General features: G+C 45.6%; 1 protein-coding gene across 1 annotated transcript in view; it reads left to right on the top strand.

Annotated features, from left to right (window-relative positions):
• The first annotated feature begins 1,424 nt into the window (after window positions 1-1,424).
• LOC144599321 (transient receptor potential cation channel subfamily V member 6-like) overlaps window positions 1,425-20,305 on the top strand; it is a 29,069-nt gene continuing 10,188 nt past the window's right edge. Inside the window, exons 1-8 of the mRNA XM_078410116.1 lie at window positions 1,425-1,459; window positions 4,879-4,973; window positions 5,898-6,020; window positions 8,212-8,352; window positions 15,150-15,248; window positions 16,629-16,801; window positions 18,411-18,557; window positions 19,275-19,481. Of these exons, the coding sequence (XP_078266242.1) occupies window positions 1,425-1,459; window positions 4,879-4,973; window positions 5,898-6,020; window positions 8,212-8,352; window positions 15,150-15,248; window positions 16,629-16,801; window positions 18,411-18,557; window positions 19,275-19,481 (1,020 nt within the window). The remainder of the gene's footprint in view (window positions 1,460-4,878; window positions 4,974-5,897; window positions 6,021-8,211; window positions 8,353-15,149; window positions 15,249-16,628; window positions 16,802-18,410; window positions 18,558-19,274; window positions 19,482-20,305) is intronic.

The raw sequence follows: 20,305 nt of genomic DNA on the forward strand, positions 1-20,305 counted from the left end.
CTGCACCTATTGTCTATTGTTTCCTGTTAATTGTTTAGTTTAATTTGTTATCAATATTTGTACCGAGGTGCAGTAAAAAGCTTTTGTTGCGTGTTAACCAGTCAACAGAAAGACCATACATGATTACAGTTAATCCATTTACAGTGTATAGATACAGGATAAGGGATATAATATAATATAATATACAGATACAGGATAAGGGGATAACGTTCAGTGCAAGGTAAAGCCAGCAAAGTCCGATCACGGATAGTCCGAGGGTCACCAATGAGGTAGATAGTAGTTCAGCACAGTAGTGCTCTCTGGTTGTGGTAGGATGGTTCAGTTGCCTGATAACAGCTGGGAAGAAACTGTCCCTGAGTCTGGAGGTGTGTGTTTTCACACTTCTGTGAGGGGAGAAGAGGGAGGAGTGACCGAGAGGCTGAAGCGAAACACCCGTGAAATTGGGATAAAGAAGTAACCCGCATGTTGCCAAAACAATTTGTCTCATATAATTTGCCACCAGGTCGGCCCTTGCCCTACATGCCCAGTGCTGTGGGAGTCTTTACAGAAATGATCAATGACAGACAGAGGTAAGAATGTGAAACCTTCGTGTACAACTCGTTAACTTGTGGCAGAAGAGTTTGCCTGAACCGTTCAGTGGGCGGGCGAGTTTGTGCGTAAAAAGTACTCGTGAAAACCCGAGTCCAGCAAATGTTTGGAGACAAAGTAAGTGGTTTTAAACTATGATATTTAAAATTTGGGTGTCCTCATCTCGAAGAGAATACAGCGTAAAGCCTTATTCACAACATTAACGATAGAGTTAGCTGGGAAGTATCGATTCATTTGGCTGTGTAATTTGTTCACTGTGATTTACTTGAATTATTGTTCATGTTGTGCAGTTTTACATAGATTGAACATGTATGTGTGGAGATTGGATGTCAAAGTAAATAGATTGAACATGTATGTGTAGAGAATGGATGTCAAGGTAAATAGATTGAACATGTATGTGTAGAGAATGGGTGTCAAAGTAAATAATAATAATAATCCTTTATTCGTCCCACAACGGGGAAATGTGCAAAGCTTACATCAGCAAAGTGGATAGCAAAACTAGATTAGCATTCATTATAAATAAAGATAATTATCTTTATAGATTAAACGTGTAAGTGTAGAGATCGGACATCAAAGTAAAACACAAATCTATCCTCGAGATATTCGGGTGCTGATGTTAATCTATTTTAAACTTAAATTCAAGATGTTTTTTGCTAATTTAACCTCAGTCCAGGGTCTTCTGTAGAAACCCGTGCTGGCATTTTAATAGAGGATGAGATTTTTAGCAATATTTTGTTTAGCTCTAAAACATATTTATTTACGCCTGTATTTCCAGCTCTTTAAAGAAATCCACTGGAATTCCTCTCGCCTAAAGCCTCGGACAGAGACGAGTCCAGATGCATGTCACTGTGGATATGGACAGGACAAAGAGGTGACTACATAAATATCAATGCAAATAATCACAGGTGGACAATAACGGAGCACAGTGGCGCAGATGTAGAGTTGTTGCTTCACTCCGACTCCGGGTTCCATCCCGACTCCGGACGCTTTTGTCTGTACGGAGTTTGTACGTTCTCCCCGTGACCTGCGTGGGTTCTCTCCGAGATCTTCCGTTTCCTCCCACACTTGGTACAAATGTAAATTGTCCGGTCCTAGTGTGTGTGGGATAGTGTTAGTGTGCGGGGATCGCTGGGCGGCGCGGACTCGATGGGCCGAAGGGCCTGTTTCCACGCTGTATCTCTAAACTAAACTAAAAATGTTTTGAAAGAGATTTTTTTCTGCCTGCAAAAAAAGCAGTGCTAATTATTCCAGAACCTGGGGGTGGAGATAAGGGATTCAGTCATAATAACTGAATATGCAGCGATTTACAAAACTTCTTTCATTCAGTATAAACCCAGCTTGTTTTGCTAGGACTCACAAACGTATCAGCATTCACTCAATTTGGAGCTATTTTCAACGACAGAGACAGTGCTGGAGGAACTCACCGGGTTAGGCAGCATTTCTGAGGAGAGGTGACGTTTCGGGTCAAAACCCTTCAGACTGTAAATTCTTGCTATTGAGGGCGTGCAGCGTAGGTTTACTAGGTTAATTCCCGGGATGGCGGGACTGTCATATGTTGAAAGACTGGAGGGACTAGGCTTGTATACACTGGAATTTAGAAGGATGAGAGGAGCTCTTATTGAAACGTATAAGATTATTAAGGGGTTGGACACGTTAGAGGCAGGAAACATGTTCCCAATGTTGGGGGAGTCCAGAACAAGGGGCCACAGTTTAAGAATAAGGGGTAGGCCATTTAGAACTGAGATGAGGAAAAACTTTTTCAGTCAGAGAGTTGTGAATCTGTGGAATTCTCTGCCTCAGAAGGCAGTGGAGGCCAATTCTCTGAATGCATTCAAGAGAGAGCTAGATAGAGCTCTTAAGGATAGCGGAGTCAGGGGGTATGGGGAGAAGGCAGGAACGGGGTACTGATTGAGAATGATCAGCCATGATCACATTGAATGGCGGTGCTGGCTCGAAGGGCCGAATGGCCTCCTCCTGCACCTGTTGTCTGTTGTCTATTGTCTAAACAAAAGCCCAAGCTGTTTCCACGCTTGCCCACTGGAAGTTGGATCATTGTAATCCAGAAATTTCCAAAATCCCATTACTACAGTGAGAGAATTGAGAATGATGCACTTTCTTTCATGCATCGAGCAGTAAATTACTCATAGCATCACCTATTAAGCACACTATTAAACAGGCCCTTCGGCCCACCGAGTCGGCACCGACCAGCGATCCCCGCACACTAACACTTACATTGGGCCATATAGCACGGAAACAGGCCCATCGGCCCCACACATCCACACCGACCAAGATACCCCATCTAACTTAGTCTGAAGAAGGGTCTCGACCCGAAACGTCACCCATTCCTTCTCTCCCGAGATGCTGCCTGACCTGCTGAGTTACTCCAGCATTTTGTGAATAAATACCTTTGATTTGTACCAGCATCTGCAGTTATCTTCTTATATAACTTAGTCCCATTGTCCCCCTATTTGCCCCACATCCCTCTAAACTTTTCTTACCCATGTATCTGTCCAAGTGTCTTTTAAAAATGTTCCCGATGTTGGGGGAGTCCAGAACCAGGGGTCACAGTTTAACAATAAGGGGTCGGCCATTTAGGACTGAGATGAAGAAAAAGTCTGTGAATCTGTGGAATTCTCTGCCACAGAAGGCAGTGGAGGCCAATTCACTGGCTGTGTTCAAGAGAGAATTAGATTCAGCTCTTAGGGCTAAAGGAATTAAGGCATATGGGGAAAAAGCAGGAACGGGGTACTGATTGTGGATGATCAGCCATGATCATATTGAATGGCGGTGCTGGCTCGAAGGGCCGAATGGCCTCCTCCTGCACCTATTGTCTATGTTTCTATGTAAATGTCGTTATAGTACCTGCCTCAACTACCTCCTCCGGCAGCTCGTTCCATACACCCACCCCCTCCTCCGGCAGCTCGTTCCATACACCCACCGCCCTCGAGTGAAAGCGTTGCCCCTCAGGTTTCTAAACTTGGTTTCATTAAAGATTCATCTCATTGTACCTCATGACAATAGTAAACTAATGTAAAATAAACTAAACTATTAAATCTTTCCCCTCTCATCCTTGAACCTCCACATTCTGTGCACCAAATGATTTTCACTGTATCTCGGCACATGTGAGATGAATCTTTATCAAAACCAAGTTATAATATGTCCAAACATTAATGGTCATTTACGATGGAAGCAGATTTTTAAACTTCTTTGTGTGATATGGAAAAATGAGGCAGTCAAGAGAGAAGCATTTGTACGACAGAATGTAGACTTGTGAAAGTAGTTATGCAGAAAAAATAAATGTGAGCCCTGGTGTTAAGCTATTTCCAGCAAGCAAGGGTCGTGTGGATTCAAGTCCAAAGCCCACTTACAGCTGAATCGACTTCAATGGAGCAGAGAATAGGGAGAGGAATCAAACTGGTGTTTGATCCAAAGTTAGATCCAACCTTGTCACAAAATGCTGGAGTAACACATCAGGACAGGCAGCATCTCTGGAGAGAAGGAACAGGGTGAGGTTTCGGGACAAGACCCTTCTTCAGACCCGAAACGTCACCCATCCCTTCTCACCAGAGATGCTGCCTGACCCGCTTAGTTACTCCAGCATTTTGTGTCTTACCTTCGGTGTATAACACAAATCTGCAGTTCCTTCCTACACAATAGATAATCTTGTCAACATGGTTTAAAACTGGGGAGTTGATTTCAAAACCCATCACAATAGCTTGCATCAAGAAAATGTTCATGCAGGCGATGAGGCCCATTGTCCATTATTATTCACTGACTTTAGACTTTGGAGATACAGCGCGGAAACAGGCCCTTCGTCCCACCATGTCATATCATATCATATCATATATATACAGCCGGAAACAGGCCTTTTCGGCCCTCCAAGTCCGTGCCGCCCAGCGATCCCCGCACATTAACATTATCCTACACCCACTAGGGACAATTTTTACATTTACCCAGCCAATTAACCTACATACCTGTACGTCTTTGGAGTGTGGGAGGAAACCGGAGCTCCTGGAGAAAGCCCACACAGGTCACGGGGAGAACGTACAAACTCCGTATAGACAGCACCCGTAGTCGGGATGGAACCCGGGTCTCCGTCGCTGTGAGGCAGCAACTCTGCCGCTGCGCCACCGTGCCGCACGTAAACTCTAACGCAATACCTTTGATGCAACTTGATTAGTTGAGCAGTGTGGATTTTCTTGCTTTGCAAAAATTTCCTGAGCAAAATATAAAAGAGATAAAAATTGCTGGTTTATCTTTTGAGTAAATGAAAGGATGTAATTTTTACAGACAGAAGGATGAGTTTTTCAAGGCAGCTCACTTGAATGACACCAACACCATGAAAACCTTATTGATGAGTCAAGATTTTGACCCTAGCGTTCGAGGTATTTATACAGTACAGATTATAAATCGTATTTCTCTTGACTTTTAGCATTAATTTTATTTTGACTTTTAGCATTAATTTTATTTTTAGTTTGTCCAACCATTTACGTATTAAGAAGTTATTGATATCTTCCTGTGGTTTTGCCTTGGAATGTATGCATGATTGTGTAAGCTGTCAGCTGTCATCAGGCACCTGAATCATCCTGCCACAACCAGAGAGCAGTGCCGAACTATTTACCTCATTGGTGACCCTCGGACTATCCTTGAGTGTACTTTACTGGCTCCACCTTGCACTAAATGCTCTTCCATTATCGAGCATCTGTACACTGTAAATTGCTCGATTGTCATCATGTCTTAGAGTCATAGAGTCATAGAGTGATACAGTGTGGAAACAGGCCCTTCGGCCCAACTTGCCCACACAGGCCAACATATCCCAGCTAAACTAGTCCCACCTGCCTGCGTTTGGTCCATATCCCTCCAAACCTGTCCTATCCATGTACCTGTCTAACTGTTTCTTACACGTTGGGATAGTCCCAGCCTCAACTACCTCCTCTGGCAGCTTGTTCCATACACCCACCACCCTTTGTGTGAAAAAGTTACCCCTCGGATTCCTATTAAAAATTAAAAATGTGTTGTCTTCCTGCTGACTGGGTAGCATGAAACAAAAGCTTTTCACTGTGCCTCGGTACAGGTGACAATAAACTAAACTGTAACTGTAACAGAGCCCTGAATAACTGTTTAGATCTGTCTTCAAACAATTCTTCAATTCCAGTATTTTACTGTAAAGGTTGCATCAGTTACTGCCTGAGAAGCATCGAAGAATTCAATGTCAAAGGGTGGTCTGTAGAAAACCTTTGGCGTTAATTGCGTTTATATTTTATACTGTCTATGAAACTTCAATAATATTCAAAAAATATTCTCCAAAGGGCATTTAGAAGAAACAATCCTACACACAGCACTGTTCAATGGCAATAAAGAAATAGCAGAGTTCATTCTTGATCGGATCCCTGCATTGATTGATGAGCCCATGACGTCTGATATGTACAGAGGTAATTGTCCATTGATTATTAGCATTATAGTAATCAATGGCGAAGCCCGATCTAATTTTGTAAGTATATATTTACATTATTACTGCCAATAGGATATATTGTAAAATTACACCTTAGTCAACATCAAGTATAAAATATACCAGCTCAGAGTGGCGCAGCGGTAGAGTTTCTGCCTTGCAGCGCTGGAGACCCCGGTTCGATCCTGACTACGGGTGCTGTCCGTACGGAGTTTGCACGTTCTATCTGAAACCATGTGGATTTCCCATGGGCGCTCCGGTTTCCTCCCACATCCCAAAGACGTGCAGGCTTGTAGGTTAATTGGCTTCTGTAAATTGTCCCGAGTGTGTGGGAGGGAACTAGGGTCCAGTTGATCAGTGGTCTGCACGGGCTCGATGGGCCGAAGGGCCGGTTTCCACCCTGTATCTCAACTAAATAAAAGTAAACCACTTACATTTAGTAATCACCTGTATGCAGAATACATCTGATGATCAATATGAAAGTTTATACATACGAGGATGTAGCCAGGACTGGAGGGTGTGAGCTATGGGGAGAGGTTGTGTAGGCTGAGATTCTATTCCTTGGAGCGCAGGAGGATGAGGGGGTGATCTTATAGAGGTATAAAGTCATGAGAAGAATACATCGGGTAGATGCACAGAGTCTCTTTCCCAGAGTAGGGGAATCGAGGACCAGAGTTCATAGTTTTAAGGTGAAGGGAAAAAGATTTAATAGGAATCTGAGGGTTAATTTTTTCACACAGAGGGTGGTGGGTGTATGGACCAAGCTGCCAGAGGAAGTAATTGAGACAGGGACTATCCCAACGTTTAAGAAACAGTTAGACAGGTAGATGGATAGGACAGGTTTGGTGGGATATGGACCAACACAGGCAGTGGGACTAGTGCAGATGGAACATGTTGGCCGGTGTGGGCAAGTCAGGCCGAAGGGCCTGTTTCCACGCTGTATGACCCTATGACTCTATTACATAGGACTGTGACCAGCAACAGTCTTGACAATGTAGGACACAAACTGCTGGAGTAACTCAGCGGGTCAGGCAGCATCTGTGGAGAACATGGATAGGTGACGTTTCACAGAGTGCTGGAGTAACTCAGCGGGTTAGGCAGCATCTGTGGAGAACATGGATAGGTGACGTTTTGGGTCAGGCCTCTTCCTCAATAACAATTTTTGCCTGGTCTCCTTGTCATTCCCCTGTAATTGGCTGAATAAAATCTGAACAGTAATTGTTGTGAAATATCATTATCAGCCATTTAAAGATTATTTACGAAGTGGAACTCCCAGGAAATGATCGCCAAGCAGTGGGTCATTAGGGCGTAAGTGGTTGGAGCAGAATTAGGCCATTCGGCCCATCAAGTCTACTCCGCCATTCAATCATGGCTGATCTATCTCTCCCTCCTAACCCCATTCTCCTGTCTTCTCCCCATAACCCCTGACACCCGCACTAATCACTAATCTATCTATCTCTGCCTTAAAAATACCCACTGAATCCAGAATGGGAATCCAGAACGTTAACTGCTCAGCAGATAATGAAGTATTTGAACTCCAGGTTTGGTGATGTTTATTTAGATTGAAATACTGCAGGAGTGATAGCTGGGACATTTTTACTTGGGCTTTTGGTGTATCAGCTGAAAGTTAGCAATGGCAGTCCTTGATCAGCCCTGTAACCGCGACTGACTCACTTATCCAATTGAAAAGAAATTCAGCAGTAAAAGGAGAGTGGAGTCGTAGATCGTGGAAGCAGGCCCTTCGGCCCAACTTGCGCACGCTAACCAACATGCTCCATCTGCACTAGTCCCACCTGCCTGCATTTGGCCCATATCCCTCTAAACCTGGCTTCTCCATGTACTTGTCTAAATGTTTCTTAAACATTGCGATAATCCCTGCCTCAACTACCTCCTCTGGCAGCTCGTTCCCCCCACACCCACCACCCTTTGTGTAAAAAAAGGTTGTCTCTCAGGTTCATACTAAACCCTTACCTTAAACCTATGTCCCCTGGTTCTCGATTCCCTTATCCTGGGCTAAAGACTATGTGCGTTTAGCCGATCTATTCCCCTCATGATTTTGTATTTTAGGTCAACTGAAGGATGAGGCATGTTTACTGCACTGTGCGAATGCAGTGGTCCTTCTGATACTCGTGTGCACCAGTTGTTTACCATGTCTTTTTTGGGGCCATGTGCAGGTGAAACTCCGATGCACATTGCCGTTTTGAAACAAGATATGGAAATGCTTAAGGAATTGTTGAATCGAGGAGCTGACGTGATTATCTCACGAGCCACGGGCTCCTGCTTTGTCCCAGGAGATGACTGTCAGTGTTACTATGGTGAGGCTTACGCTTTGTACTGAGAACTGTGAAGGCATGTCGAGATATTATTCACAATGGTCCAGGTATTATCCTGATTACGGGTGCTGTCTGTACGGAGTTTGTACGCTCTCCCCGTGACCTGCGTGGGTTTGCTCCGAGATCTTTGGTTCCCTCCCACATTCCAAAGACGTTCAGGTTTGTAGGTTAATTGGCTGGGTGTAAATGTAAATTGTCCCTAGTGTGCGAGGGTAGGGTTAATGTGTGGGGATCACCGGTCGGTGTGGACTCGGTGGGCCTCTAAAACGAAATACTAAAACTAAGAAACACTGTCTGATGCAGGTTCCTTGTATTGTGACACAATGGTGTTATGGTATCTCCTCATTAAATTATTGCTGCCAAATCTGTTCTTCACTAGTGATAGGAGCAGAATTAGGCCATTCGGCCCATCAGGTCCAATCTGCCATTCAGTCACGGCTGATCTATCTCCCCCTCTCAATCCCATTCTCCTGCCTTCTCCCCATAACCCCTGACCCTTAGAATCTGTCAATCTCCACCTTAAAAGTACCCAATAACTTGGCCTCCACAGCCGTCTGTGGCGATGAATTCCACAGATTCACCACCCTCTGGCTAAAGAGATTGTTATGTTTTTGTGCTGTAATTGGACTATGAATAAAACTCTGAACACACAAGTATTTAAACGTGCCATGGTTATGTTATCGCCATCATGTTATCGCCATCTCTCTGCGCATGTGTACAATCACGCAAGTCATTTCATATTCAATCGTTCTCACGCACAACACTAACTTGGAGGCAGGTAGCACAATTTAAATCAACTACACACATACCCATGTTTAAAGTCACATCATATCAACAATAGACTTGCGTATCGTAACTAAAATGTGTGGCAAACAAAATACATAACACATTGCTAGTATATCTGTAAGTTCACTTATAAAGAACAAAATCCTCAAATCTTTTAGGTGTTCTTGTAGTTCTATTAGACATGCGTCTAAATGTCTGTGTTGGATTGTTCATGTGTTCCTCAATATCAGGCTCTGGCTGTGATGTTGTGTTATCACTGTGGATGAAATGTTCCTCAATATCAGGCTCTGGCTGTGATGTTGTTCTATCACTGTGGATGAAATCTCCGTCCCTCTCTGAAGTGCTTCCAGGATCTACCCCTAGGGTTGGAGTTGGCCTAACTATCAGTGGCTCCTCGCTTGGTTGAACCCCTTCTCTTTGTTGGAAGTGGGTGTGTTCGTCACCTTGTGGCAAGTACGCTCTCATTTGATCGACATGATGACGATCGATAGCGGCACGGTAGCGCAGCGGTAGAGTTGCTGCTTTACAGCGAATGCAGCGCCGGAGACTCAGGTTCGATCCCGACTACGGGTGCTGCACTGTAAGGAGTTTGTACGTTCTCCCCGTGACCTGCGTGGGTTTTCTCCGAGATCTTCGGTTTCCTCCCACACTCCAAAGACGTACAGGTATGTAGGTTAATTGGCTGGGTAAATGTAAAAAAAAAATTGTCCCTAGTGGGTGTAGGATAGTGTTAATGTGCGGGGATTGCTGGGCGGCACGGACTTGGTGGGCCGAAAAGGCCTGTTTCCGGCTGTATATATATGATATGATATGATATGATGACTCTTCCCTCACTCAACGTTACATTGTACAGGACGTGACTGATGACTTCTGCTATCATTCCGTAAAGCCAAGTGGGAGCTGATGTAAAGTTCTTGACCATGACATGATCATTCACATCAAAGACTCGTTTCTTGCTTCCTCGATCTGCTGCCTGTTTCATTGAGGCTTGCTTCCTTTGAACAGTTTTGTTGAGATCGGGTGGCAGACTGTCAAGTTCAGTGCGGATCTTTCGGCTGATCATTCCTTAAGGTGTGACTCGGTACGTCAGCAATAACTTCTGGATCTTTAGTTCCAGGTCTGTTCCTTTTCCTTTCTCCACACCTGCTTTCACCGTCTGTACCCCTCTTTCTGCTAGTCTGTTGCTGGACGGGTGCTTGGGTGATGTTTGAATGTAGCAGATGTTGTTGCTGCTGAGGAACTTGGCAAATTCTTCAGACACAAACTGCGTGCCGTTGTCTGTGACCACCGTCTCTGGTAACCCATGAGTTGCAAACAACCACCTCAGGGCAATCACTGTTGCTGCTGCTGTTGCGTGTTTCACCCGTATGGCTTCAATCCATTTACTGTGAGCATCGACCACAATCAGCACATCCTCATTGTCGATGCTGGCACAGTCACAGTGAATTCTACTCCACGGTCTCTCAGGGAACTCCCATGGATGGATTGGGGCTGCAACAGGACTCTGCTGACTCTGCTGACAGATTTAAATTTTAGATTTTAGATTTAGAAATACAGCGCGGAAACAGGCCCTTCAGCCCACCGAATCCACGCCGCCCAGCGATCCCCGCACGTTAACACTATCCTACACACACTAGGGACAATGTTTACACTTACCCAGTCAATTAACCTACAAACCTGTACGTCTTTGGAGTGTGGGAGGAAACCGAAGATCTCAGAGAAAACCCACGCAGGTCACGGGGAGAACGTACAAACTCCGTACAGACAGCGCCCGTAGTCAGGATCGAACCTGAGTCTCCGGCGCTGCATTCGCTGTAAGGCAGCAACTCTACCGCTGCGCCACCGTGCCGCACAGCTTGGACAACTTCTCACTTGTTGTTCCAACTCGTTGTTGATTCCTGGCCACCAGGCGAATGATCTTGCCAATGCCTTCATTTTCACATTGCCAGGGTGCGTGCTATGAAGTTCTTCAAGGATTCTAGTCCTCATCTCCAGATTATCTGGAATGACCACTCGTGGTCCCCACAGGATTATGTCATCCTCCACTGACAGCTCTTCTTTCTTAGCAGATATCCCAAAGGGCAGTCTGGTTTACTCGAAGAGACCTTTGTGTGAGTTAATCATGGTGAACCTTCGAGCTTCAGGGTCTAACTCTATCTGATGATAGGCATGGGAGAGGTCTAGTTTAGAGAATTTTTCTCCTCCTAGTTCCTGCAGTAGATCCTCCAAAGTTGGAAGGGGATACTGTTCGACTTTCAGCACCTTATTTGCTGTGAGCTTGTAGTTGCAGGTGATTCTCATTCTCCCATCTGGTTTCGGAACAGCTATGATCGGGCATGCGGAATCTGCTGTCTTCACAGGCTTGATAATGCCATCCTGCAGCAAGCCATTCAATGTGGCATCAATCAGCTTTCTAGCAGCGTATGAAACAGGAGCTGCCTTGTAAAACTTTGCTCCCCTGTTTTCGTCTTGTGGATATCTTGGTATCCCTTCAGTTTTCCATGGCAGCTGTTATCAAACAGTTTGGCGTGTCTGTTGAGTACTGTGTCCATGGCAACTTGCAAACTGTGCATACTACTCGGTGGACTTAATCTCTGATCTGGCGTGTTCTGGCTGGCTAGCTTTAACAACAATCCAGGGTACTTCCTTAACCAGTCTCTTCCCATTAGGCTTGCACCTTTCTTTACTACCACTATGGTCAGTGTTTCTGGCTTACTGTGAGGTGCGAGCTGTACCTGTACCACTGCTTGTCCGTAGATGTCAACCTTCTCTCCAGTGTAGGATTTCAGCTTGATGCTACTGGGATCTAGTCTAGGGTCTTTACCTAGTTTGCTGAAGACTTCTTCTGGCACGATAGTCCATGGACTTCCCGTGTCAACTTCTAGTTGTACCTCCCTGCCGTTCACTGTCAAAGTGGCTTTATACAGTTCAGAGTTCGACAACTTGTTGATTGATTCATCGTCCAAGTGGCTCATGGTTTCTTCTGATGATGAATTCGAAGCTGCCTCCTCCCAGTGGTCTGCTTTGTTCTGAGATTGTCCTCTCCTCCGCTGGTCGGCTCTAACAGCCTCACACTGACTCTTAGTGTGGCCCATTCCCGAACACCTGAAGCACCTGCCATCTCGAAATTTGCACCTCGCTGGCTCGTGGCTGCCACCACATCTCCACCATTTCTTAGAGTAGTGACCCTCGTCTTTGGGTGTCCTTGATTGACTCCTTGTCTTCTGTAGTCCTGACGCCTTCCTTTGAAGCTGAGTGACGGAGGTAGTATTCTCTGGAGGCCTTCCGATCTTCTGGATCTGCTCCACATCTTGTTTGGCAACCTCCATCACTGTGGCAATATTGACTGCGTTCTCAAAGGTTACATTTTGTGTACCCAACAGTTTCCGCTGGATGTTCACGTCTGCACACCCTACCACCAATCTGTCTCTCAGCATATTCTCCAGTTCCTTGAAATTACACCCATCACTTAACTGTCGAAGCTTTGCTAGGAACTGAGGGATTGTTTCATTTGCTTGGGTGCAGGCATAGAATCGATATCTTTGCACTATTTCTGTTGGTTTTGGGGAGAAATGAGCAATTAAAGCATCCTTACATTCCTGATACGTTTTACTTGCGGGCTGAGCTGGCTGCAACAATGCCCGTAGGGTGTGGTAACCCTTAGCTGGCTGCAACAATGCCCGTAGGGTGTGGTAACCCTTGCTTCCTAAACCTGTAAGGAACAATGCTCTTTTCTTATCTTCTGACATGATATCGTTTGAAGTGACTCAAGCCTCCAAGACTTCAGTCCATTCCTCAAAAGTATAACCAGATTCTAACTAGGGCCCATTCCCAACAATTGGATTAGCCATGGTTACACTACTAATACTCGGTTCACAACAACACGACTTAACCGTTATCACCGTCGCTGGTCTGCTCTCCGATACTCGGATACTCCGATACTCCGATACTCGGATACTCCGATACTCCGATACTCCGATACTCCGATACTCCGATACTCCGATACTCCGATACTCCGATACTCGGCTTCTCGGATACTCGCCGTCGGTGGCGGTTGCTGGTGACAAAATGGCGGCGGCTGGACTGGGGCCTAGGGTGGCTTAGCTATTACTGACAAGCGACCACGTTTGATGTTCTGCTGGCTATAGCTGCCTCTATGAGCTGCGCTGCATGGCTACAGCACTGCTTGGGCAGCAGGTTGCATCGAGGGGTTGACATGCACTTGGCGATCGTGCGTTCCATGTTTTCCAATTGCATACCGCGTCATTAACTTCATGCCGTGGGGGAATCTCACAGTGACGCCATCTGTTCCCGTTAGAGGAATCCCATCCTCGTGGCCAAATTGTTATGTCTTTGTGCTGTAATCGGACTATGAATAAAACTCGGAACACACAAGTATTTAAACGTGCCTTGGTCATGTTATCGCCATCTTGAGTCTCTCCGCTCATGCGTACAATCGCACAAGTCAGTTCATATTAAATCGTTCTCATACACAACAGAAATCCCTCCTCATCTCCTCTCAGTCCTTTTATGCTGAGGCCGTGCCCTCTAGTCCTAGACTCTCCCACTAGTGGAAACATCCTCTCCACATCCACTCTATCCAGGCCTGAGGCTGTGCCCTCTAGTCCTAGACTCTCCCACTAGTGGAAACATCCTCTCCACATCCACTCTATCCAGGCCTCTCACTCTTTGGTAAGTTTCAATGAGGTCCCCCCTCATCCTTTTAAACTCTGTCGAGTACGGGCCCAGTGCCAACAAACACTCATCGTACAGTATGCTAACCTGCTCATTCCTCTATCCTAGAAAGTGAATTCTCTTCCAGCAGCACCATGGATGTGTAAACATGTACTCTGTGCAATGACATAGTACTCTGAACTAGTCAGCATGTGACACATTCATTCGATTGATAATTGGACTCAATCTGAAATTCTGAATTCTTTAATTCTTTGTTTTGGATTTGGTTAGTGTTCAGTAGGGTGATCACTGGTGGAGGAAATGATTAAATGTCTCACTCTTAAATGACAAATGCTGATTCCAATGTATATCTTAAGTGGATTACAGCAATCTTGTACGTGTTATGTCAATAAGATTAAAATGGCTCAGTGCCAGAAACGATCAGCGCGGACTTGGTAGGGCGAAGAGCCTGTTTCCACGTTGTATCTCTAACCTAACCTAAACTAAACTAAACTAACCTAAACTAACCTAAACTAAACTAAGCTAAACTAAACTAAATTAACCTAAACTAACCTAAACTAACCTAAACTAAACTAACTAACCTAAACTAACCTAAACTAAACTAAGCTAAGCTAAACTAAATTAACCTAAACTAACCTAAACTAAACCTAGCTCAATAGAAAGGGTTCAAAATGCTTAAGGACTTTCAAAATTGTCGAGATATCTACTCCAATCTTGTCAATTTTATAAACGTAATTAAAATATTTTAAACAAACTTAAACATTTTTTTTTGGATAGTGTGGTCAGATACAAGGGTCAGTGTGGGAATGGGAGGGGTTGATAAGCAAACAACCTTCCTGTGATCAAACGTATCACAAAATGCTGGAGTAACTCAGCAGGTCAGGCAGCATCTCAGGAGAGATGGAATGGGTGACGTTTCGGGCCGAGACCCTTCTTCAGACTGATGTCAGGGGGGGGGGACAAAGATAGGATGTAGTTGGAGGCAGGAAGACAGTGGGAGAACTGGGAAAGGGGAGGGGAAGAGAGGGACAGAGGAGCTATCTGAAGTTAATCCTACACAACCTTCCTGTGATAGCCATTGCTGTTTGCCCAATCTATTGATGTGTGAGTTACCTGCATTAAATGTCTCATTCAATCGTGACAGAGAAATGTTGATTGGAATGTAAACCTTGTGTGACACAACTATGTTGGGGTATTATGTCAATAAGATTAAAGTGGCTCGGCACCAGAAATATATTTTGCTGTCTATTTCATTTGTTTAATAATAAGAGTTTTGACCACATTTTCCTTGCTGACAGGTGAATTTGTGTTGTCCTTTGCAGCATGCATTGGCAATGAAGAGATTGTTAGAACTCTCATTAACCACAATGCGCCATTAGATGCACAGGATTCCTTGGGTAAATATTTCATTATCCATCTACCATTAGATGATTATCTTCTCATTCATGTGGAATTATCATGCGTATTTATTTAAGAGACTATTGGGTGGTCACGGTGGTGCAGTGGTAGAGTTGTTGCCTTACAGCGATGAAGACCCGGGTTCAATCCCGAGTACGGGCGCCGTCTGTACGGAGTTTGTACGTTCTCCCCGTGACCTACGTGGGTTTTCTCCGAGATCTTCAGTTTCCTCCCACACTCTAAAGACATGCAGGTTTGTAGGTTAATTGGCTTGGGTTTGCATACTTGGTATAAGTGTAAATTGTGCATAGTGTGCGTAGGGTAAATAAAGTTCTATCATTATCATGATCGCTGGTCGGTGCGGTCGGTGTGGACTCGGTGGGCTGAAGGGCCTGTTTCCTCACTGTACCTCTAAACTAAAGACACATGGATATGCATGGGATGGCGGGATATAGATTATGTGCAAGCAGATAAAGGTCGGTCTGGCGATATGATAATGATAATGATAGAACTTTATTTATCCCTGGAGGGGTATTGGTCTGCCGACAGTCATACAACACAACAAGGTACGTGAATCATGAAATTAAAGTGAGGAGTGGAAAGGTTGGGGATGTGCAAAGATTGGGGAGTCGGGGGAGGGTGTGGGCGAGTTGGGCCGAAGGGCCTGTTTCCGCACTGTATCACTCTATGACTCTAAGGCCGGGTGGGAAGAAACGCAGCATTGGCGAGCAGGGGGGGTCAACACGTGGGTATTCCCAGACAGGGAGCCACAGGGCCCCACTCGTGGTGTGCCAGGGACGGGCCCGGTACCCACGTGGCCTCCACGCCTCCACGCCGCGAGTTCCCATGACCGCACGTCCCCGCCATGTGGCGCCGGCTCGAATGAATGAACGAATGGATTCTTTATTGTCGCATGTGATAGGTTACAGCACTATTCCTTGTTTTGCGGGCCCAAGGTATGCAAATAGTCGCCACATAAAGGGTGCCGACACAGTCTCAATGTACCTCGTGCCAGGTCCTCCTTTGTCCTTCCCCCACCCCACCCCTCCCCCACCCCCCAAACACCCACCCGATGGTGTTGTGGGAGCCTCAGCCTGTGATAACCAAAACCCACTTTATAGAGGCTCGCACTGTCCTTGATCGGACTTTGCTGGCTTAGCCTTTTGCTCTAAACATTATTCCCTGATCATTTATCTGTACACTGTGAACGGCTCGATTGTAATCACGTCCTGTCTTTCCGCTGACTGGTTAGCGCGCAACAAAAAGCTTTTCACTGTACCTCGATACACGGGACAATAAACTAAACTGAGAGGACCGTTATGGCAAGGGTTTACTGTACACTGCTTTTATTTGACGAGGGCTCCATTTCTTTTGAACAGGCAATACAGTTCTCCACATGCTGGTGCTCCAAGAGGAAGCTAGCCATGTGTATTCGATGTACGATCTCATTATGTCCTTCGAGACTGAGAAGCAACAGCCAAGTCTTGATTGCATCACAAACAATGATGGCTACACTCCACTCAAGCTCGCAGTAGCTGAGGGACATATGGAGGTAAATGCTTGCAGTAATATGTGGTCATGCTTTGTCAATAACATCTTCCCCTTATCGACACCGCTCCTTACCAAGGCACGACTGATCGATCATTGTACGCGTTGGGTTTCACGTTAGAGGAGAGTTCATTCAAACCCACACTCCTCAGTGTATTTTAGTTTGTTTGAGTTCAGTTTGTTGTCACGTGTCCGAGGTGCAGTGAAAAGCTTTTTTATTAGAAACATAGAAAATAGGTGCAGGAGGAGGCCATTCGGCCCCTCGAGCCAGCACCGCCATTCATTGCGATCATGGCTGATCATCCCCAATCAGTAATCCGTGCCTGCCTTCTCCCCATATCCCTTGATTCCGCTAGCCCCTAGAGCTCTATCTAACTGTCAGTGAATCGGCATCCACTACCCTCTGTGGCAGAGAATTCCACAAATTCACAACTCTCTGGGTGAAAATGCTTTTTCTCATCTCAGTTTTAAATGGCCTCCCCTTTATTCTTAGATTGTGGCCCCTGGTTCTGGACTCCCCCCAACACTGGGAACATTTTTCCTGCATCTAGCTTGTCCAGTCCTTTCATAATTTTATTGCGTGCTAACCAGTTAGCGGAAAGACTGTACATGATTACAATCGAGCCATTCACAGTGTACAGACAGATACATGATAGAGGGAATAAACATTTAGTGCAAGATAAAGCCCCGTTAAGTCCGATTAAAGATAGTCCGACGGTCTCCAATGAGGTAGATTGTAGCTCAGGACCGCTCTCTAGTTGTTGATGGGATGTTTTAGTTGCCTGATGGCAGCTGGGAAGATGTTTTCGAGATGCTGCCTGCAATGGGCCTATTTCCATGATGTAGCTTCCAATCAAGGATGGCATGGTGGCGCAGTGGTCGAGCTACTGCCTTACAGTGTGGGCTTTCTCCGAGACCTTCGGTTTCCTCCCACACTCCAAAGACGTACAGGTTTGTAGGTTAAATGTAAACTGTCAATATAGTCAATAGTCGTTTATTTGTCACAGACACATAAATGTGGAGTGAAATGAAACATTACCCACAGTTCAACAATAAGACCAATAAGAATAATCAATAAAAATGCAATAACACATACAATCACAAACTAACACCAAACAAAAGAAACATCCATCACAGTGAGTCTCCTCCAGTCACCTCCTCACTGTGATGGAAGGCCAGAATGTCTTTTTCTCTTCCCTGCCGTCTTCTCCCGCGGTCAGGCTGTTGGAGTTGCCCCGTCGGGGCGGTCGGGGCTCCCGACATTGAAGCCCCCGCCGGGCGGAGAAAATCCCGCGGCCTATTTCTTTATCCCTTGCGTGCGTAGGATAGTGTAAGTGTGCGGGGATCACTGGTCAGTGAGGACTCGGTGGGCTGAAGGATCTGTTTCCGCTCTGTATCTCTAAAGCTATACTAAATAATTAATTAATCAATCAATCGATCAATCAATGATGTAACTTATATTGCATTTAGGGCAGTCATTATTCATAGGTTTGAGCAATGTTTTCAGATGGCATATTTGCCCGAGGGAGTTCAAATCAAATCTCTCCTTAAAAGTCTTAAATGTATTCAATGTAACACATGTTTTAAAGTAGTAATTGAATTTTAATTTGTAGATGTTCAACTATTTGGTTGAAAAACAGAAGAAAATGTATTGGCGTATGGGAACAATTTCTTACTGTACCTACGACCTCACCAGCATTGATACCTGGGAGGATCAAAAATCAGTTCTGGACATCATAACCAAAAGCAGGAGCACCAAGGTAATCAATAGATCTGATCAGGTTGTTCCAGGCAGTCAGGGCAGTTTCGTGGGCAACTATCTCCGGGTAATGTATGTTAGTAAACAAGTGAATCCTCACTTGAACAAGTGAACCAAGATGGACACAAAATGCTGGGCCCAAACCTCTCCTGCATTGGTGCAGCACCCTCCCCCCCCCCCCACTCCCCCCTCCCCTCTCCTCCCCCACTCCCCCCTCCCCTCTCCCCCCCCCACTCCCCCCTCCCTTCTCCCCCCCCCCACTTCCCCTTCCCCACTCCCCTCACTCCCCCCACTCCCTTCCCCCTCCCCCTCCCCCTCCCCCTCCCCCCTCCCCCTCCCCCCTCCCCCCTCCCCCCTCCCCCCTCTCCCCTCTCCCCTCTCCCCTGCGTTGGTGCAGCACCCTCTCAGACATGATGGGCCGAGTGGCCCAATTCTGCTCCTGTCACTTGGGCCCTTTCGACTTTATGATGAGGAAGTGGGATAACAGAACTAGTGTGCGTGGGTGATGGATGGCCGGCATGGACTTGGTGGGCCGAAGGGCCTGTTTCCCTGCCATGTATCTTTCAATCAACCTAAGTAGGAGGCAAGTGGCTGTTCTGCTCAACGATCACTTCTGGCACATCAATCTTTTCTTCATAGCTCATCATGAAACCACCGACATTTCAAACATATTAATTCATTATAAAAACGATCAGATAGTTGTCTTTTGTTTTTGCAGGTTCACAAGTTCATCGATGCTAAACCAGTGAAGGAGTTGGTGGAGCAGAAATGGATTGTATTTGCGTACAAGTATTTTGTCATGTGGATGGTTTCCTACACTCTATACATCACTATATTCACCATCGTAAGCTTGTACCGACCATTGAAACCAGTTCCTCAAGGGCTGTTTGGTGAACATGTTATTAAAATCCATAAAACTTTAGCAGTAAGTCTAATATAGTTGTAAGCATCTCCAAGCCGATGTTTGTGGTTGATGTTCAGTTTTAGTATCAGTTTAGTTTTGGTTTATTGCCACTTGTACCAAAGTACAGTGAAAAGCTCGATTAAGACTTTTGAGATTAGAAGTCCTTTGGATGGGTACAATTGTAGGAAAGGTTTGGAGAGATATGGGCCAAATGCGGGCCGATGGGACTAGCATAGATGGGGATATTGGTCAGCAAGGGCAAGTTGGGGCCGAAGGGCCTGTTTCTGTGCTGTATGACTCTGTGACTCTGAGACCACGTGAATCGGTCATCAATCTTTCGGTGCGATACACTATAATCAAAAGTGCGTGTGGACAGTGTGTCATCAGGATATTAAATAATCTTCACATCTCATTGGGAAATAAAATGGATTGAAGCTTCATGTCTGTATTGGGGCAAGATAAACGTTTGGTTAATTGGTAATACATTTTACATAAAGGACCAAGAGGATTACCACAAAAGATGGTGGAACGGCAGTAGAATTACTGCCCTACAGTGCTTGCAGCGCCGGAGACCCGGGTTCCATCCCGACTACGGGTACCGTCTGTACGGAGTTTGTACGGAGTTTGTACGTTCTCCCCATGACCGCCTGGGTTTTCTCCGAGATCTTCGGATTCCTCCCACGCTCCAAAGACGTGCAATTTATGTAGGTTAATTGGCTTGGTGTATGTGTAAATTGTCCCTAGTGTGTGTGTAGGGTAGCGTTAGTGTGGGGATCGCTGGTGGCCGCGGACTCGGTGGGCAAGTCGGGCCAAAGGCCCACATAGTGGGGGACTGGTGTAGATGG

Source organism: Rhinoraja longicauda, chromosome 13 (genome assembly GCF_053455715.1).
Source record: "Rhinoraja longicauda isolate Sanriku21f chromosome 13, sRhiLon1.1, whole genome shotgun sequence".
NCBI classification, from domain to species: Eukaryota; Metazoa; Chordata; class Chondrichthyes; order Rajiformes; family Arhynchobatidae; genus Rhinoraja; species Rhinoraja longicauda.